Source organism: Polyodon spathula, chromosome 4, assembly GCF_017654505.1.
Source record: "Polyodon spathula isolate WHYD16114869_AA chromosome 4, ASM1765450v1, whole genome shotgun sequence".
In the NCBI taxonomy this organism is placed as follows: Eukaryota; Metazoa; Chordata; class Actinopteri; order Acipenseriformes; family Polyodontidae; genus Polyodon; species Polyodon spathula.
Window position 1 is genome coordinate 6,692,288 of NC_054537.1, and position 19,751 is coordinate 6,712,038.

The 19,751-nt window shown below is 38.8% G+C and overlaps 1 protein-coding gene across 1 annotated transcript in view; it reads left to right on the forward strand.

Annotated features, from left to right (window-relative positions):
- LOC121314094 (kinesin-1 heavy chain-like) overlaps nucleotides 1–19,751 on the forward strand; it is a 46,331-nt gene that overhangs the window by 21,369 nt on the left and 5,211 nt on the right. Inside the window, exons 2-25 of the mRNA XM_041246967.1 lie at nucleotides 657–744; nucleotides 1,499–1,572; nucleotides 4,061–4,165; nucleotides 4,698–4,746; nucleotides 5,674–5,729; nucleotides 6,531–6,618; nucleotides 7,361–7,485; nucleotides 8,148–8,252; nucleotides 8,550–8,695; nucleotides 9,064–9,212; nucleotides 9,641–9,831; nucleotides 10,082–10,150; nucleotides 10,472–10,678; nucleotides 10,894–11,037; nucleotides 11,150–11,338; nucleotides 11,551–11,668; nucleotides 12,356–12,411; nucleotides 12,746–12,855; nucleotides 13,245–13,346; nucleotides 13,638–13,698; nucleotides 13,782–13,853; nucleotides 14,952–15,056; nucleotides 15,365–15,581; nucleotides 15,927–16,062. Of these exons, the coding sequence (XP_041102901.1) occupies nucleotides 657–744; nucleotides 1,499–1,572; nucleotides 4,061–4,165; nucleotides 4,698–4,746; nucleotides 5,674–5,729; nucleotides 6,531–6,618; nucleotides 7,361–7,485; nucleotides 8,148–8,252; nucleotides 8,550–8,695; nucleotides 9,064–9,212; nucleotides 9,641–9,831; nucleotides 10,082–10,150; nucleotides 10,472–10,678; nucleotides 10,894–11,037; nucleotides 11,150–11,338; nucleotides 11,551–11,668; nucleotides 12,356–12,411; nucleotides 12,746–12,855; nucleotides 13,245–13,346; nucleotides 13,638–13,698; nucleotides 13,782–13,853; nucleotides 14,952–15,056; nucleotides 15,365–15,581; nucleotides 15,927–16,062 (2,762 nt within the window). The remainder of the gene's footprint in view (nucleotides 1–656; nucleotides 745–1,498; nucleotides 1,573–4,060; nucleotides 4,166–4,697; nucleotides 4,747–5,673; nucleotides 5,730–6,530; nucleotides 6,619–7,360; nucleotides 7,486–8,147; nucleotides 8,253–8,549; nucleotides 8,696–9,063; nucleotides 9,213–9,640; nucleotides 9,832–10,081; nucleotides 10,151–10,471; nucleotides 10,679–10,893; nucleotides 11,038–11,149; nucleotides 11,339–11,550; nucleotides 11,669–12,355; nucleotides 12,412–12,745; nucleotides 12,856–13,244; nucleotides 13,347–13,637; nucleotides 13,699–13,781; nucleotides 13,854–14,951; nucleotides 15,057–15,364; nucleotides 15,582–15,926; nucleotides 16,063–19,751) is intronic.

The following is a 19,751-nucleotide window of genomic DNA, read 5'->3' on the forward strand; positions in this document are numbered from 1 at the left end:
TTTGAGGAATCCAAGATTTAGAGACAATTTTCTTGAACATTGTTTTGATACACCTTATGTTTTGTTTTGTATATTGTAACATGTTTTCATTTTCAAGTATTTACAGAAATGTATAAGACCTAAAACATTGTAAATTATGAAAAAACCCTAGTTTCCAGCAAGTGTACTCAAACTTTTGACTGGTACTGTATATATAAATAAAGTCTCCAAGACTAGAATACTAGTATACTAATTAGGGCTGTCTGTGCTCGAAGGTTCGTTTGCTTGCCAGAGAGTCGAAGGTTGTTTTAAACCTTCGAAGGTTCATCAGACGCCATTGACACTATCTTTTTTTTTTTTCTCCTGTTAACAGAAACTGTTTGACAATATAGGAATACTATAAGTCACACATTAAATATCACTTCCGTGCAAAATTCAGTCTTTTGATTTGTGTTATCCAGAAGCAAACCTTTTTGCCTGAACACCTGTAACGTGTTCCGAACCTTCGAAAGTCAAAATGTACCCTTCCATGCAGCCCTAATACTATTTCTATGTAGATTTTGTGTGTGTGTGAGAGAGAGCTATAGGGCATGCAGTGCATGTGTTGCATACATACACGGCACGCCACTAAATTTAAGAATGTATATTTATGCATATTTGCTTTTGTTTCTACACAGGGTAAACCATATGCATTTGACAGAGTGTTCCAGTCAAATACTTCACAAGAACAAGTGTACAATTTATGTGCACAGAAGATTGTCAAAGGTAAGTCATATTAACAATAAGTGGTATTACTGGCAGTTTTTTAAATACTGGTTGGCTAGGAATAAAATGTTGCTGCTGGAGTGGAGAAATCATTTAGCACAGTGGAATTGAAACTGGAAGCATTAGATTGAGATGACAAAATTAAATCCATGGATTAAAATAATAAGTGCTCATATCCTAGTTCGGTCATGCCGTCTTAGACAAGGAGATTCCTCCAGATAGAAATGTTTAAGTGTTGTGCATTTTTATTTCTTCAAAACTGCAGTGCTAAGGCTGTACTTCTAAAGTAAATGTTTAAACTCAAAGGGTAATAAACTTCAGAGAGGTCTTTATTCTGTGTTGATTGACAAGGGGAGCCCTTTGATTAGTGATCCATACCTTTTAGAAGTTGATGGCAAAAGCAAACTATAGACACCATCCACATAAACATGAACAGTAAAGTTTCTCTTGAGCGCTCTGTGTTAACTCCTGAAGATAACTTTTGTCCTCTGATAGAATTAGCCACCTTTTATTTTTTCATCAGACTTCAAGTATTCTTCAAAAATGTAGATGGTTTCAATTTGCTTTTGTAATTGTGCATTACAATAGCCAGTGCAGGAGTCCGTGCTATTAATCAGCAGTCATTCTAGTGCAGGAATTTGTCCCAACCATACCTGTATCCTTGCAGGTTCCTTGCTATCTCAGTGTTTTTTGTTTTTTTAACTCTGTATTATGGATTGTGCTAATGCATGGTGGTGCTTTTTGTTTGTAACAGATGTGCTGGAGGGGTACAACGGTACAATATTTGCTTATGGACAGACGTCTTCTGGTAAAACACATACCATGGAGGTAATATACTTTTTTTGTACACTTTCTAATGCTCTGCCAATGTAGCATGTGCATGTTCCATGTACTATCTAATATAACGGATAACTACTATTAAACACAAAATAGACAGTGCTGTGCTTTTTTTCTTTTTTTTTTTTTTAAAGCATCATTAAAATTGTGATGTGGGCTAGAGTCCTGCATCGGTTCGGGTACCTGCGGGGCCTGCAGGTGACCCATAAAAGTGGGTTAGGTTCGGGTCGGAATGTGAACTTTTTCACGGTTCGGATGCAGGTCCAAAAAAAAATGTGAATCGCCAAAAAAGTTTTCTGCCCTTCCAGTGTACTTGCCAGTAACCTTTTCCCAAATAACGTATTAGAAGTTAAATGTGCCAGAATGGAGTGTGGTAACCAGCGGTGTACCACAGGGATCAGTATTAGGTCCTCTGCTATTCCTAATCTACATTAATGATTTAGATTCTGGTTTAGTAAGCAAACTTGTTAAATTTGCAGACGACACAAAAATAGGAGGAATGGCAAACACTGTTGCAGCAGCAAAGCAAAGGTCATTCAAAATGATCTAGACAGCATTAAAAACTGGGCAGACACATGGCAAATGACATTTAATAGAGAAAAGTGTAAGGTACTGCATGCAGGAAATAAAAATGTGCATTATAAATATCATATGGGAGATGCTGAAATTGGAGAAGGAATCTATGAAAAAGACCTAGGAGTTTTTGACGACTCAGAAATGTCTTCATCTAGACAATGTGGGGAAGCTATAAAAAAGGCTAACAAGATGCTCGGATACATTGTGAAAAGTGTTGAATTTAAATCAAGGGAAGTAATGTTAAAACTGTACAATGCACTAGTAAGACCTCATCTTGAATATTGTGTGCAGTTCTGGTCACCTCGCTATAAAAAAAGATATTGCTGCTCTAGAAAGAGTGCAAAGAAGAGCGACCAGAATTATTCTGGGCTTAAAAGGCATGTCATATGCAGACAGGCTAAAAGAATTGAATCTGTTCGGTCTTGAACAAAGACTACTACGCGGCGACCTAATTCAAGCATTCAAAGTTCTAAAAGGTATTGACGATGTCAACCCAAGGGACTTTTTTGACCTGAAAATGAAACAAGGACCAGGGGTCACAAATGGAGATTAGACAAAGGGACATTCAGAACAGAAAATAGGAGGCACTTTTTTACACAAAGAATTGTGAGGGTCTGGAATCAACTCCCCAGTAATGTTGTTGAAGCTGACGTCCTGGGATCCTTCAAGAAGCTGCTTGATGAGATTCTGGGATCAATAAGCTACTAACAACCAAACGAGCAAGATGGGCCGAATGGCTTCCTCTCGTTTGTAAACTTTCTTATGTTCTTGTGTATTTCCAGCACTAAAGGAGGAGGCGATTAGGGAGGAGTCAGCTGACTAAGCAAGTGTTGTTCTCGCTTTTTTGATAGGTCACAAGATCTTTTTATCACATTTGCTTGGTGATATTCAAAATATCATGTGGTGGATCGTAGTTAGGGAGGTAAATCAGAAGTATGGAATTATTTTGGAATCCTAGCGAATGAAAATAATGAACATGTGACTTGATTCGTTGCTGTAAAATCTGTCATTATGTTTTTGTAAACGACAGCCACAAAACTGGTACATCATCTCTGTGAAAGCACAGGTGTAGCTCCCTTTCAACTGGTGGCACAAATGGAAGAGACAGGTATTTTGTAGTAAAGCAAGTAGCGATAGTTAATACATTACAATGTTAAAATAAATGCAGACCACTAGAGAAAGCTACCACGCTGTATAGCCTATTGTGTTAACTCAGTCCGTGGAGAATGGTAGAGATATCTGTGTGTGAATGTGAGAGTCAGTTGATGCAGACAGTAGTTAAAGGACAGACACCTTGCAGGTTTGCAGGTCTTGTTAAAAGTGGGTCGGGTCGCGGGTAAGAAGACGGTGTTGCAGCAGGTTGCTGGTTCGGGTCGGTTCCTGCAGTAGCGGGTCCGGGTTGGAAGCAGGTCATAAAAATTGGACCCGAGCAGGACTCTCTTCATGGGATGACATTGGTAAATGGGATAAGATTACTTTAGGTATCATATGGATGTGTCAGTGCCAATAACTTAAAGGCAAAGCTTCCGTGGCATAGGTTAAGGTGCTGGTGTTGCGTCATGTTTAAAAGCTGGTGTCTGTTACCCTATTGTAATACCAGTTTGACCTGTTTTAAGCTTTTCATACTGATTACAGCTGTGTGGTTCATAGTTATTATATCATTTTATGGCTTAAGTTCCCGGGAAATACAAGTAGTATGATAAGTGATGTTGAGATATGAAATGTGTTTTTTGGGGTTTTTTTTAAACCAGCTTCAGCTACTGTTTTTGATTAAGTTTTAAGTGCTATTTAACCTTTATGCCCTGCAAATAATATTGAATAACAAAATGATACTGGTTTGAATGGCCAAGAAATATGTATACCATGATGTACTCTACCTTTCACATTGCATCTCTTATTTCAGGGGATCCTCCATGATTCGGACGGAATGGGTATTATTCCAAGAATAGTACAAGACATTTTTAATTATATTTATTCCATGGATGAAAACTTGGAGTTTCATATTAAGGTATGTTTGTTTGTTGAAAGGGTGTTCATTTTTTGCTCTACATACACCCCTCTCAAACTGTTCTGACTTCGTTTCATGCATCTGTTTAGGAAGTCATTTGAACCCTTAAGTTTGGTCTCTTTCACAAACTAGAAAGGACCATGGATTTAGAGTATTGAAGAGTGGGAATAAGACTCCTATTACATCGCAGTTTAATTACTCCCACCATAGGGCAGTAAAGCACACCTAGTTTAGGGTCACAGTAAAACCTGGAATCTCTGAAGCTTACAATGCTACTGTAAAGAAATTTACAATGCTACTGTAATATCCATCACTGAATTGGTTCCTGTGTAATTTGGATTTGATGGTTCATCCACATACTGCATACTGGACACTTTAAAGCAGATTGTGCTTTGTTATGATTTGAGACGCAGCTTTCCCAGCAAGTCGGAAAATGTTTGCTCTGTGTGATGCTGCAAGAGACACAGTGGTTTCCCTGGATGCTGTATAAATGCATGTTAACTGATTGGTTTTGTTGTTTGTTTTTTTGCAGGTTTCATATTTTGAAATTTATATGGACAAGATTAGGGACCTTTTGGATGGTGAGTTTGAGAAATAAAAACTTCTACTGCACAAGGCGTGTGTGTAGGAAAAGGGTGGAGGTGATCAATAAAATCAGTAGACTGTGCAAAACTAATCCTTTTCTCTTGAACTTTCATCATTGTTTACTGCTTCTCTTGTTCTGTGCAGACCGAAGGACAGTTTGTGTTTTGCGATCCCAGATTTTGTTTTTTTTTCCTGTGTGAAAGCCATGTTTAATCTTGCCGCCCATAAATTTCCTGCAGCTCGGCATGTTTTGGAGCTGCCCTCATTTCTGCATTTATTGAGCATCCCCTCTGACTGGTGACCTGCTTGTTTCTGTTTTTTCTTCCTCAACATTTCTATGAAGTTGAATTGCTAATAAAGTGGTGAATGCGTTTTCTTCGAATTATAATAAACAATTGCAGTTTTAATGACGGTATGCTAACTGTCCTGATAAACTGATAGGGGATATACTGGAGCAAATACCTGAATTCATTTGTCATAAGTTTACTTTCCTACATTCCTTGGCAGAATTTATTGAGGATTTTGGAATCTAGGTCATGTCTAGAATTTTGTTTAACGGTACGTTTATTGGCTGACTAAGCTGACAGTGAAAATATAATCCATTGTGTCACTTTCAACAATGGGTCATAGTTTTCTAAAAGCCTTAACTCAGTTCAATATATGATCATTTAACCTTGACTATTTGCTACCCAAACTATTTGTTCATTTACATTTCTTCTGTGCATTACTACATTTTCATTGCAAAACAGTAGTTAACTTGCAGTACCACCTTGCTGGTGGTTTTTTTTAACGTGCCAATGATTCACAAATCTTACTGATTTTAATCATATTTAACATTGATATAAAAAGGCTAATCATGTAGTTGTAAAACAAGGGATGGAAATATGTACAGATTAAATCCAAATCTTTCTTGTTTTTGTTAGTTTCAAAGACTAACTTGGCTGTCCACGAAGACAAGAACAGAGTTCCGTATGTCAAGGTGGGAGCAGCGCCTTTTGGTGTGTGTGTGTTAGTGTGTGTTATGTATGACTAACGGGTATTTGTTGCGGGTGTGTGTTATGTATGACTAACAGGGGTGTTTGTTACTGTGTGGTTATCCGCTGATACAGGAGAGACCCAGAGGTTGATGTTGAAACGTTCAGGCAACCAGGTTTGATTAAAATATTTAAAATTCAGGTGCAGTGGTAGATGGCCACCACTAGGGTACCAGCAATGGTAGTCATGGAGGACAAAAACAAACAGTGCAACTGAAAATAATAATGCAAAACAAAACAAAGTGGGTAAAACGGCGAGACCAAACACCCGTTGAGCGCTGCTCCCACTATAAGGGAGGTCCTGCTCCAGGAACCTTCTCCCTGACACAAACTCTGTACTTGGGAGGGGTTCAAAGCCTCTACAGTGAATCCTTCTTTCTAAGCACTCGGATCCCGGTTAACACACACTGTGATCATGAGTGGTTGCTTTGTTTGCTCACCCTGGTGCTAACAATGAACAACAAACTGAGAACCATGAACAAAGGACTGGCTTTTTGGCTCCTTTTTAAAGGTGTGTGGCCAGGCTGAATTGATAATCAATTAGGCAATATTCTAACCCCCTGCCCTGAATATCTAGCGCAAACTTAATTTTACAATCCAACAAAACAACACCAACCCACTATTTAGAGGTGCAGGGCCCCAGCCTTTCCACAATGACGGTGTCTTAAATCAACTGTCCAGTGAGGAATTGCATCTGTCTAAAGGTCTGTTTTGCTTGGAAGCTGAGCGTGTGTATTTTTCTGTAGGGATGCACTGAACGGTTTGTCTGTAGCCCAGATGAGGTTATGGATACCATTGATGAAGGAAAATCCAACAGGCATGTAGCAGTAACAAGTAAGTGTCTTTTGGTAACTTCCGTTTGCAATATTATAAGATACTGGTTTCATTGTGGGTTTCTTGAAGACAGTCTGAAGCATGGATTAATAATTGCAGCTAAAAAAAATTGCAAAACTGGCACAAAATTCAGTGTGGTGACAATCTTGGCAGTAACTGCAGGGATGGAAACAAGACTCCCATTGCATAGCAGCTTGATACATTCCTGGGTTAACAGCAGACCCCTGAGCTTGTGACATGGTGTGGCTAATCAACGTGTGGTAAAACCTGGAATGGGTGTCTTATTCCCATCCCTGCACGATTGCAGAAACCTATTTTGGGGTAAAATCTCCCACAGACATTTGCAGTAATTTTGGTAATATTTGGGGCACTACTGCACCTGTGGAAAGTATTTAATTAAAATATTTTACCTTATTTTTATACCAAGATATTTAGTGATCAAAGGGATGTTACAGCCCCAGATCAATTCATCCCATGCCTGTTTTAAAGAGGAAATGATTAGCTATTCAGGGCTGCCAAGAAAGGGTGGGGATAAAAGGGGCAGCAAATGTCCAATCTCCAGTCATTCTGTTTCACGGCTTGTGACTCCATCATTTTGACTGCCAGTGTACACAATTAAAAAGCAGGTATAGTAATAGTCCCCACAAGGTAGTTCCAGTAAGAATGACTACAATAAAGAATTAATATTTAAAAACAGATCCCCCTAAATATTCTAATCTCTCTCCCCCCCACCATCACTCAGATATGAATGAGCACAGCTCCAGAAGTCACAGTATCTTCCTTATTAACGTGAAACAAGAAAACACTCAGACGGAGCAGAAGCTAAGTGGAAAACTGTACCTGGTTGACTTGGCAGGTAGTGAAAAGGTAACCATTCCATTCGCTTTTTATTAACTAGGGGTGTGGCAATTCATTCTGTATCAATGAATCGTGATCTGTTCTTTACATGATATCGTATCCTGATACAAGACCAAAAGCACAAGATACTTTCCCTAACTCGTTTTACATTGTGATTTTAAAGGTAGTTTGTCATTAATTGGTCATTTGATCATTGTGATGGATCATAACGATAGCCCATAAGGACAATCTCATGTATCGTGATAAGTGCCCTATCGTGACCTGCTTATTGTGAGAGGTATCATGTTGTGATATTCGTGTATTGTTACCACCTATTAACAGCCACCTGAGGAATGAGCATTTTGTGATGTCAGGTTATTTTTGATGTTGGTTTTCATCTCTTCACCCCAGTAGTTAACGGACAAGATGCCAGTGTAGTGTTCTGAAGGGAAGGGGGAGGGGGACCTTAAGAGAAGGAGTTACTGATAAATCTACACAGTTTGAATTGGAAACTAGAAGGATTGATATCCTTTTTAAATGTTTAAAAAAAAAAAGAAAAATAAATAATAATTGCATTGGGCTGTTCAGTAACAATGATGCCTGTAATATTCTGACATATTGTAATGTAAAGTATGCTGTTGGGCCTGTAATTGGTCGCTTGTGTAATGTAACAAGCGTGTGTTTGTGAGTAGGTCAGTAAAACTGGAGCAGAAGGAGCAGTGCTGGACGAAGCAAAAAACATCAACAAGTCTTTGTCGTCGCTTGGAAATGTCATCTCTGCCCTCGCGGAAGGCACTGTAAGTATTTCTCGTTAAGAGTATTACCCACTGGCAACACTTGTACAATCTGAGTTAGTATTACAGGACATGTTGCTTTCAGTATAGAATGCAGACTCTTGACGGATTGGGGTATTGGTTTGTATTGGGCCTCTCTCTCGCGAAGATGTCAGGTGTTCGCTACACAGTGATGGAATACGTGTTTAAAAGCTGATGTCGCCCCTTAGTTCAGGTTTCTTCTTTTTAGATTGTGTCGGCTAACTAGTTTTTGTTAACTTGTGTGTTCTTTACTAATTTGTGTCATTGTGTTTCCTCCAGACATATATTCCCTACAGAGACAGTAAAATGACAAGAATTCTTCAGGATTCTCTTGGGGGTAACTGTAGAACCACCATTGTAATCTGCTGCTCACCATCTTCATACAACGAACCTGAAACCAAGTCTACACTCATGTTTGGTCAAAGGTAAGTGAAGAACTGTATATTAAAGTAATAACAGTAAACCAATTATCTACTTATGGACACTGGCATTGAGGAGTATAATGATTTTTGGGGGAAACCATGTACCAGTTTTATATAAGCTATATACTTTTGGTCACTAAACAAAACAAACTTTGTTTCTTATTCATTCTATCAGCAAATTAAGTTGTTGTTCACTAAAATCCATCAGTTATAAAAATGGTATTTCACATAGTAAAAGGTGTGTGTATAGTTCAACAGCTTTCTAGTTAGAATTGCTTTTTTTTTTTTTTTTTGTAATTGCTCTTTATCACAGTAAGGATGTTGCTGATGTTAACTGTTCTTATAATGATGTTATAATGTTATTCCTAAAGAGCTAAGACCATTAAGAACACGGTATGTGTTAACGTGGAGCTCACAGCAGAGCAGTGGAAGAAGAAATATGAAAGAGAAAAGGAAAAGAACAAGACGTTGCGCAACACCATAACGTGGCTTGAGAATGAACTCAACAGGTGGCGCAATGGTGAGTTTGCGTTAACAAAGATTGTTTACAATTGGGACCCTTTTCTCCGAGCACAGACTGTCATTTTGAATATTTCGCTGGATAATAGTAAGGCTTTATTTCAATATAGAATTAAGATGCACATCCCTGAAAACCCTGAATTATTTGAGCTGGTGTAGATTGATTACACAGGACTAAGATTTTTTTGATCAGACTGCAGTGTATTGGGATATAACCATTATCACGAATCTTAGGATTGCCATTGATCTGATATTGATTTGGCAGTGTAACAATCTCCTAGAATGGCTCTACTATTAAAGTAGAAACGCTCGTTAGTACCTGTCTTTTCCTCGTTGTTTATTTTTAAGCAGAACGTATTCTCTTTTTTACATGCAACCTTAACAAAATCAAGTCTGTATTCTTGTTTACTTGTGTGTTTCAATTGTCAGGTGAAAGCGTGCCTGTGGATGAGCAATTTGATAAGGAGAAAGCCAATGCTGAAGTTCTTGCCCTGGATAGTGTCACCAACAACGACAAACCAGCTCCCACTCCAGGGGTCCCAGGAGTGAAGCTCTCTGATGCAGAGAGAGAGAAGTGCGACGCAGAGATAGCAAAACTCTACAAGCAACTTGACGACAAGGTAGACTAGCCTGCCTGCATAAAGACCTTCGTACAAGAGTCCTGTCCTTTTAATGCCATTCCCTTTTTAATTGGCTGTTGATTTTAAATTGCTCTACTGACGTACAAGTTGTAATAAAATGGAATTTAGATGATATGCATTTGAATAGATATATAGTTTTAGGATCCTGAGAAGGATTACATTGATTGCTATTGATACTGTTTTGACTGTTTGAACTCTATCGATAGAGAAAATAATTATTTATCTGCAGGATGATGAAATCAACCAGCAGAGCCAGTTGGCAGAGAAGCTGAAACAGCAGATGCTGGACCAGGAAGAGGTGAGTTAGCTGCTTGTAAAACAAATGAGTGCTGACTAATTTGGCACTAGCAATATAATCACTTAATATTTCAAGATCATTTTATACCTGAATATATTTCAGAGATCATGATGTTGATAACACATTATTGTTGCTGCTGCTACTTCCTGGTAAATAATCACTTCATGTGGTCTTTCTGCAGTTGGGACATGTGCCCTACAAGGAAGCAGCAGTTTACCTTTGCAGCATTTGGAAACCTTCAATTGATGTGAATAAATAAATAAAGACATTGGATAGCAACCAACTGACTAAATAAGAATAATGAAATTGTTTTGTGTGCAGCTTCTGGGCACTTCAAGGCGTGACCATGACAACATGCAGGCAGAGCTGAACCGGCTGCAGGCTGAGAACGAGGCCTCCAAAGAGGAGGTGAAGGAAGTGCTGCAGGCCCTGGAGGAGCTGGCTGTCAACTACGACCAGAAATCCCAGGAGGTGGAGGACAAGACCAAGGAGTTTGAGATGCTGAGTGACGAGCTCAACCACAAGTCGGTGAGGACAGCGGAGGAAAAAATCTATAAAAAACAAGTCAATACAAAATAAGAATGAGCAATAGTTCTGCTCTTTTAACAGATGTATCCCTGGTTATTAGCCTGGTCAGCTTGTAAGTAGCCAGTGTTTATAGCGCCCATTAGAACAAGGGATTTAATGCTCTTAATAGCTCTAGTTTGTTTAACGGCCTGTTTTATTAATTGTTTCTTTGGTAGACTCTCCTGGCCTCCATCGACTCTGAGCTTCAGAAATTGAAAATGACAACTAATCACCAAAAGAAGAGAGTCACAGAAATGATGTCATCCCTGCTCAAAGACCTGGCAGAAATAGGAATTGCAGTTGGAAGCAATGATATCAAGGTACTTTTTTCATGCTGTGATTCACTTTTGGGTTGTTTTGGGTTACTGTCTGATTTGTACGAAGTGTTCCTGTCTTCATGCGTTTTTTAATGATGTAACTGTTTATTTACAGCAACACGAAGGCAGTGGCCTGATCGATGAGGAGTTCACTGTGGCTCGTCTGTATATCAGTAAAATGAAATCAGAAGTGAAAACGATGGTGAAACGCTGCAAGCAGCTGGAGAGCACCCAGGCTGAGAGCAACAAGAAAATCGATGAAAACGAAGGCGAGCTGGCAGCCTGTCAACTGCGCATCTCTCAAGTACGTGCAGACAACAAATAAACCAACTTCCACTGAAAGCAACAAAAGTGATTTATTGAATTAAGGATTATACTTGTAGCCCATTGTGTTTTGAATGTATTTAATCGGAGTCAACACAAAGGTTTCTATTGGTCACTCGGGTTCACAAGTGTTTTTATACCCTGTTGGATATAATAGGGATTCTTTACAAGTACTGTTGTGTTTTGTTACAGCATGAGGCTAAGATCAAGTCCTTGTCGGAGTACCTCCAGAATACAGAACAGAAGAAGAGACAGCTGGAAGAAACTGTGGACTCTCTCAATGAAGAGCTGGTGAAGATCAATGCGCAGGGTATGTGTTCTCATAACAGGGTTATGTGCAGTGGCAGGATGGAGTCAGCCACAGATGTTCAGTTAGGAATGAGGGAGGAGGCCGATAGTACCTTTTTAGCACCTATATTTAAGATATCAAGTAACCATTTGTTATTGAGAACCATGAACTGTTGGCAACAAATGCTATATTGGCTAAGGGATTGCTCCAGAAGTAATACATAGAGTTTGTCTCTGAAGACAGTTCAGTGACTGGGGAGTGAAATTACTTTGACCCAGGACGTTTGAATTGTTTTGACAACCATTGCAACACTATGTATGTATGAGTTAGTAAAATAAAGCAGTGGAATCAATATAGCCATTGGGTGTTCTGCCGTGTAATCCGATTTTGTAGGACCCTTACCCCCTTTTTTTTTTTACATTTGCAACTAATTAAAAAAGTCACACTTCACTACTGTAGCCATTTTGAAATATTGTACTAATAATGGTTCTCAATTGAAAACTTATTTGCCTATCCTACTGCTGAAATAGATATTCAGTGCTATGTTTTAAAAACCCAGCTACACAATTGTACTTTCATGGTGTGTTGGTATGTAGGAGTTTTATATACTTGTGGAAGTTCTCCTTCTGGCTTTTAAATTATCATTTGGAGCCTCCTAGTGGTGGGTACCAGGTATGATACCTAATAAGATAATATTTCTGTTTCCAGAGAAAGTTCAAGCGATGGAGAAAGAGAGTGAGATTCAGACTGCCAATGAAGTCAAGGTACGGCTAAAAAAAAAAAAAAGTTTAAGGAGACAAAAATTAATAGTCTTATTAAACATGGAAAATGGTACAATTCAGAAGTTTTGACTAATTAGCTGCTTTTAAAATATAAAGATTTTAGCATGGACTCTGTGTTTCTCCATGGTTTTGAGTAGGGTTATTCCATTGTGTTAAATATTTCACATATGAGCACTTGCAATAGTACAGGGTATGTTTAATGCTTTTCTGATTTTAAAGTTGTAGGGTTTTTGTTAGGATCACATTAATAGGGGGACTGAAGAAGAATACTGTTCAAGTTCCTCAGGCAGTTTTGTGTATTTCCCTGTGTTCACAGGAAGCTGTAGAGAAGCAGATTCATAGCCATCGCGAGGCTCACCAGAAACAGATCAGCAACCTTCGAGATGAGCTGGACAAGAAGGAGAAGCTCATCACGGAGTTCCAGGAGTGAGTCTCTCCGGCCTTGTCCACACTTTGCATTGCAAACCACACTAGTGACTCTAAACCACTTTAAAAGTGCTTAATACAGTTAGCATCCACACTATAGTGTCCTTAGAACCATTTGAAACTTGAAACCAGCTAAGAGGTAGTCTTGACTGCGATTCTAAATTGTGTGCTTTGCTTTTATTGTGGACGCATTAAAACTTAACGGTTATCGTCATAACGGGTCAAAATTCTGTGATATTCATGTTATTTATATAAGGTTCAATTTGCAGTTGTATGCAAAGGATACATACAAGTGCATCGTACTGAAGGCTGCGCTACGTTTGGGGTGTGTGTAATATTGAATTGGTGCATCCCCTGTATTTTACACGTCCTTGTTTTGTCTTTTTCAGCCTGAACCAGAAGATCATGCTGGAGCAGGAGCGCCTCCGTGTTGAACACGAGAAGCTCAAGACCACTGACCAGGAGAAGAGCCGCAAGCTGCATGAACTCACGTGCGTTTCATCTACAGGCAAAGGAACATGTGTAGCTTTAGCAAAGTCTCGAGTTTTTGATTGATATTCAGTGCACAAAAACACTTTGAGGAATGTTCTTAAAAAATCCTGTTTAGCCCACCAAACCTAAACAACATAACCCCAGCTTTCCATGCCAGATACTGTACTGGTTTTCAATAATGAAAATCCTGAATTCTTTCTCTTTTTTTTTTTTTTGACATAACACATGAATTTACAGCCATGGCAGCAGATGTTACTGACACATTTGTTCATCTCTGTTCCTTGTTATAGGATTATGCAGGACAGGAGAGAACAGGCAAGACAGGATCTTAAGGGCCTTGAAGAGACTGTTGTAAGTATATCTTCGGTTATTCAATGATCTTTTTGTCCTTGTTTGGTTTTGCATTGAGACATATTCCACATTTTATTTTCTAGGCAAAGGAACTTCAGACTCTTCACAATCTTCGGAAGTTGTTTGTTCAAGATTTGGCTACCAGAGTCAAGAAGGTAAGGGTTTTTTGCCTGCCAAATGCATCTGCTTCTGTTGAAGCCAGTGTGCAGTTGGGTGCTATTTTAACACTTGAGAGAGTTTCCTTCTGGCATCCCCATCTTGTAGGGATGATAAATGCCTGCATTTATTGTGGGAAGGTGCAGTGCATGCTGTATTGTCTTTGCTGTTTGTTGTAAATGAGTGCAGAAGCTGTAAGCTGACATGCAGACAGGCTAAAAGAATTTGTTCTGTCTTGAACAAAGAAGACTACGGTACAATCTGATTCAAGTATTCAAAATTCTAAAGGGTATTGAGAATGTCGACCGAGGGGACTTTTTCGACCTGAAAAAAGAAACAAGGACGAGTGGTCACAAATGGAGATCAGATAAAGGGGCATTCATAATAGGAAATAGGAGACACTCTTTTTTTCACAGAGAATTGTGTGAATCTGGAACCAACTTTCCAGTAATGTTGTTGAAGCTGAAACCCTGTGATCCTTCAAGAAGCTGCTTGATGAGATTCTGGGATCAATGAGCTTCTGACAACCAACCCATTTGGTCTTCCATATTTACACTTGCAGAGTTAGTGTTTGCGCCAGTCTGAAACCACATTACTAAAACAGAAGTTAAGGTACAGACTGTTTTGTCAAACTGCAATGTGTATAATGAGTCTTTCTCTCTGTTCATAAATGCCCAAATTGTACACTGGCTCTTTGTTTTGCATCTTTTTGTTAATTTTCAGTTAGGGAACTGAGTTTACTAATACAAACGCATTGATAATATTGCAGGGTCATTGACTATTAATGTAATTTTGAATTATGGGCAGTACATGTAATATGACGGGATCGGTATTGTTCTGCAAGACTCTAATACTGTAACGTTAAAGGTCAGCCCTTAAAGCATGCACTTTAAATTACTGCTCCCTAAATAAAGACTTATTGCGCCAGGAAATGTCCTCAGATTGCAGCTGTAGTCCAATATAATCCTGCTTGCTTTATGGAATCATGTGTTTTTCTTGCCTGTTACCCTCCTGTCTCTCTGTTTTGTACTGGTTGAGGTTTGTTGTGGGGGTATATTAGGATTATGCAGTGCCATAACCAGGGCTTCTTTTTGCAGAGTGCTGAGATGGACTCTGATGACACTGGGGGCAGTGCTGCACAGAAGCAGAAAATATCCTTTCTTGAGAACAACCTTGAACAGCTCACAAAAGTCCACAAACAGGTAAAAGAACAACAGCTTGGGCTGCTGTGCATAGTCCAGTCGTTGCATCTGTATCATTTGAACTGTACTAGTGGGGCTGAACTGATTTAAGACATACACGAATCTCTTGTGCTTTTATCTAATCTGAAGGGCATGCCTACAAATAGTTTAGTTTAAAAATGACTTGAAAATAGGATATTAGGATTAAGCTACAATTATGGATTGAACAAAGGCAAATGGCCCACGGTTGTCAGGAGCAGCATGTTGATCTGAAGTGAACTGAGTGATTTAATTTTCAAACCTGTTTTGTGATGCTTGAACCCCTTCAGCTGGTACGTGACAATGCAGATCTGCGCTGTGAGCTTCCTAAACTGGAGAAACGTCTTCGGGCTACAGCTGAGAGAGTCAAGGCCTTGGAGTCTGCGTTAAAGGAAGCGAAAGAGAACGCCGCCCGGGACCGCAAACGCTATCAGCTGGAAGTGGATCGCATCAAGGAGGCGGTGCGGGCGAAGAACATGGCCAGGAGGGGGCACTCTGCTCAGATAGGTGTGCAATGTGTTTCAATGTTTTATTGCTTGTAAATCAGCGGTGATCAGTCTTGCATTTACTCATATGAATGAAGGAAACTAACGTTTTTAAAATAGTTGGCGGAGCCTATATGTGTCTGAAGTACCTTAATAGATACTTTAGGTGCTGGAAGGGGTTAAACTGCTTGTTTACTTTAGTTGCTTGTCTTGATGACTAAACAGAGACTATTTTTTCATATAATCTCTTGTCTTAACTTTCAAATTCAATCAGAGTGCTTCTATGTGATTGTTATGGGTACCCTTGGACTTTGTAGACAGTTGCATAGTAAGTGATCTTTATTTCTTTACTTTTTTTTTTGTCCAGCCAAACCTATCCGCCCTGGCCAGCCTCCAGTTGCTTCTCCAACACACCCCAACATAAGCCGCCCAGGCAGTGGATTTTATCAGAACAGCCAGACAGTTACAATCCGTGGAGGTGGCGGAGCGAAACAGGACAAGAGGTGAGTGTGTGTGTGTGTGTTGTTTACTTTACCACAGTATGAGGCTGGCAATGTTGTAAATAGTTTATTTATTTATTTGGGGTTTTTTGCTTCATTTCTGTTTAAATAAATAATTTAGATTTTTGCCCTGTAACATACATTTTTAGAGTGAGTAGTGTAAGCACATAGAAGTAAATACAATGTTTCCCTTTCAGCACAATCGGACTGATTTAAAGGTAGAGGTTTCACAAATTGTCAGAGATGGAAAAGCGGTGATTAAAGCACAATTCAAGCGGTGAATGGTCTTGATGGAAACTCAGTGATTTGGAAGTTAGGTTGGTTTTAGAAGTGGTATGTCGTCCAGAGCTGTAGTTTGTTGTAGCTGTGTAAGGTTTGTTTGCTTGTGGCTGAGTAGCATAGGTGTTCAAACTGGAGACCCTGGCTTCCTGTTGTTCTTGGCTTCCATTTGCAATTTGGTTTTACCTACAGTGTGTTGCCTCAAACTACTTTGGCTGCTTATTTGGTGTATTTCTTTGAAAACAGATAATACTGCATTAAAAGAATGTCTGTGATCCTTTTGTGCTGTTCTCTGTACCCTTCATAACACATTCTCCATTTCTTTTTTAAACATTTCATACTCTCCGTTATTTGCGTAGTTCTTCTGGTGTAACGCTCATCTTAAACAAGTACATTTCATAGTATTTTCAGTGGGGGAATGTCTAGTGTTGCAGAGGCTGGAGAAATTGGGTTCACACCCTCAACAAAGGTAGGCCATAATAGAATGTAGTAGAAATGTTTGAATTCCTTTAGCATTTAAAAAGAAAAAGCTGCTCTTTTTATAGTGCCAGTTACTTTTAGGCAATTGTAGAACTTTTAAGCTTTATCTAAACCAAACTCCTTCTATTAGTAATAGACCCAATACAACGATACTATGATTTTATACAGTTAAAAGCATAGGTACTTGTCTATAAACACTTAATATTGAATTTATATATGTGTACTTATATAAGCTGATAGTCATAAGTGAATTGCATTTTAGTATCAGAGAATTTGATCCATGTAACTTTTCCAGTTTCAGTATTACTCTCCCACATCCCATGTAAAATGCAATACTGATTTTTTTTTTTTTACACATGCACAGTTATTGTGTACATATGGGAACAGGTTTCAAGTGTACAATAGTAGGTATCAAGGAGGGTTTTAGATTCCTTTAGTCCTGTTCTTTTGACCATTTTCTTTATGTATTCTTTACTTCTCTCTGATCACCTGATTCACTCAGGGAGCCTGAGGGATGTTAATGACAATAGGTGAATATTCTGTGTTCTCTTTTCCTCCAGAGCTTTCCTGCAGTTCATCTGAATTCATGGGCATGTCGTTTATTTGAAATGTTAGACTGACGTCTTTTTTTCTTTAACAAATGGTTTTCAGTGTTACCGGTCTCTGCAGTAATTTACTGTGGCATTTTGCTTTTCTTTTGAATGGAAAAGTTAGAACTACACATTTAACCACAAACTGTTTGTAGATTTAATTTTTTCGCCAATTTTTTAAAAATGTATTGTTGAAAACCAGCATTCGTTTGTAAACAGAAAAAAACATTTTATAAATAAATGTTGACCTTTTTCATAAATATTAAGCAAACTGCATTTTATTTTTTAAAAACGCTTCTCCAACATTGAAACAGGATATTGTAGTCATTCCATTAACAGAACTTGCATACATTCTGGAATCTGATTAGGAAGGCTAGTTAACTGTCTTCACAGGTTCACAGTTGATGAAAACTGTATGGGCCTGTGTGTTGCCTGAAGTTATTCCATGTGTTAGGGAATATATTAAGATATACCACTGTAAGCAACATCCGTTTTTTAAGATTTCCACTTGCTTCCGAAGAAGCTTTTGAGTGTGGAAAGCTAGTGTTTTATATATTGTAGTGCATCTAAAATCGTATTGGCTCTTCAAATCTATTAAATAGAGAGGCACAGAAGATAAATGCATGTTTTCTACTGGAAGCCTGGTTACTGTTGTCTCACTTCATTTAGGCTTGGCTTCACAGAGCACTTTGTAGTAATGAAGAATAGCTCTATTTTAATGTCACTGCAGTCTGACATGTGCTGCTTAAGTAACAGGCTTTCCATAAGCTGTCAGAACAAAGTTTGGTTGTAAATGTTTTGGGATGCACAAATTAGCTATACTGTACTTACTTTTTACTTAGTTGAAAAACAGGAATCAAGCAGGCTTAGTGTGTTTATCATTGTGTTGGTAACACGTGAGGCAATTGTTCTAGTTTCACCTGAAACTGGAATTCTGCCACTCGCTAGTGTCTTGCACTCAGTGTTGGTTATTTTGCAGATAATCGTGTTTATACAATATATTAGTGCTGGACAAATATCTGAATATTCAAACAAATATTTTTTGACATGTATTCGGATACAAAAATCAGATGTTAAGTATTTGCTACAAATGACAAATATCTTGCACTTTACCGTCTCACACTTGCTGGACACCTAGGTTTTTTTTTCATAATTGACAATGTTTTACGTCGTATACGTTTCTGTAAATACTTGAAAATGAAAACACATGTTACAATATACAAAACAAAACATGAGGAGTATCAAAGCAGTGTTGCAGAAAATTGTCTCCAAATCTTGGATTCCTCAAAATAGCCACCTTTTGCCTTAATAACAGCCTCACAAACACGAGGCATTCGGTTAACAAGTTTCAGCAGGAAATTACCCGACATGTCTTCTCTCTTCTGCAGCAATTGTGGGTAACTTTGCTTTGACTCTTCTGTCCAGTTCGTCCCATACAAGTTCTATGGGATTGAGGTCTGGAGGCTGGGCAGGTCAGGTCATTAGATTGAGTTGTCCTTCACTTTCCTTCTTCGCCAGACAGTTCTTGCACAACTTTGAGGTGTGTTTCGGGTCACTATCTTGCTGAAGAATGAAGGACTGCCTAACTAGCCATAATCCTGATGGAATGGCATGCCTCTAAAGTATGCTATGATAGCCATGCTGGTTGAGCTTGCCATAGACTTGGTAAAGATCACCAACTCTGTCACCAGCAAAGCAACCCCAGACCATGACACTGCCTCCTCCATGCTTGACAGTGGGAACCACACATGCAGAACTCATGCGCTCACCCTCTCTGCGTCTTACAAATACTCAGCGGTTGGACCCAAATACTTCAAATTTTGACTCATTGGTCCATAAGACCGACTTCCACTCCTCAGACATCCAGTTTCTGTGTTTTTTGGCCCAGGAAAGTCTCTTCCTCTTATTCTGCACTCTTAACAATGGTTTCTTTGCAGCAATTCTTTCAGTTAGGCAAGATTCACTCAATCTCCTCTGAACAGTTGTTGAAATGTTCTACTAATATTTAGCTGAGCTTGTATTTCAGGGGCAGTTAATCGCTGGTTTCACAGACTTGTGATAAGAATGAACTTGTTCTCTGATTCTGAGGTCACTCTTGGCCTGTCTGACCTTGTTCGGTCCTCATGAGTGCCAGTTTCTTCAAATCGTTTGATGGTCTTGGCCACAGCAGTTAGACACTTGCAAAGTTCTTGCGATTTGTGTTAAAGATTGACCTTCGTTTCTTAAAGTAATTACAGACTGTCTTCTTTTTTTTTTTTTTGCTTAACTGAGCGTATTTTGCCATTTTTTGCTCCCTTACATTCAGAAATGAGAAACTTGTGCCTATGCTACCTATATTTATAG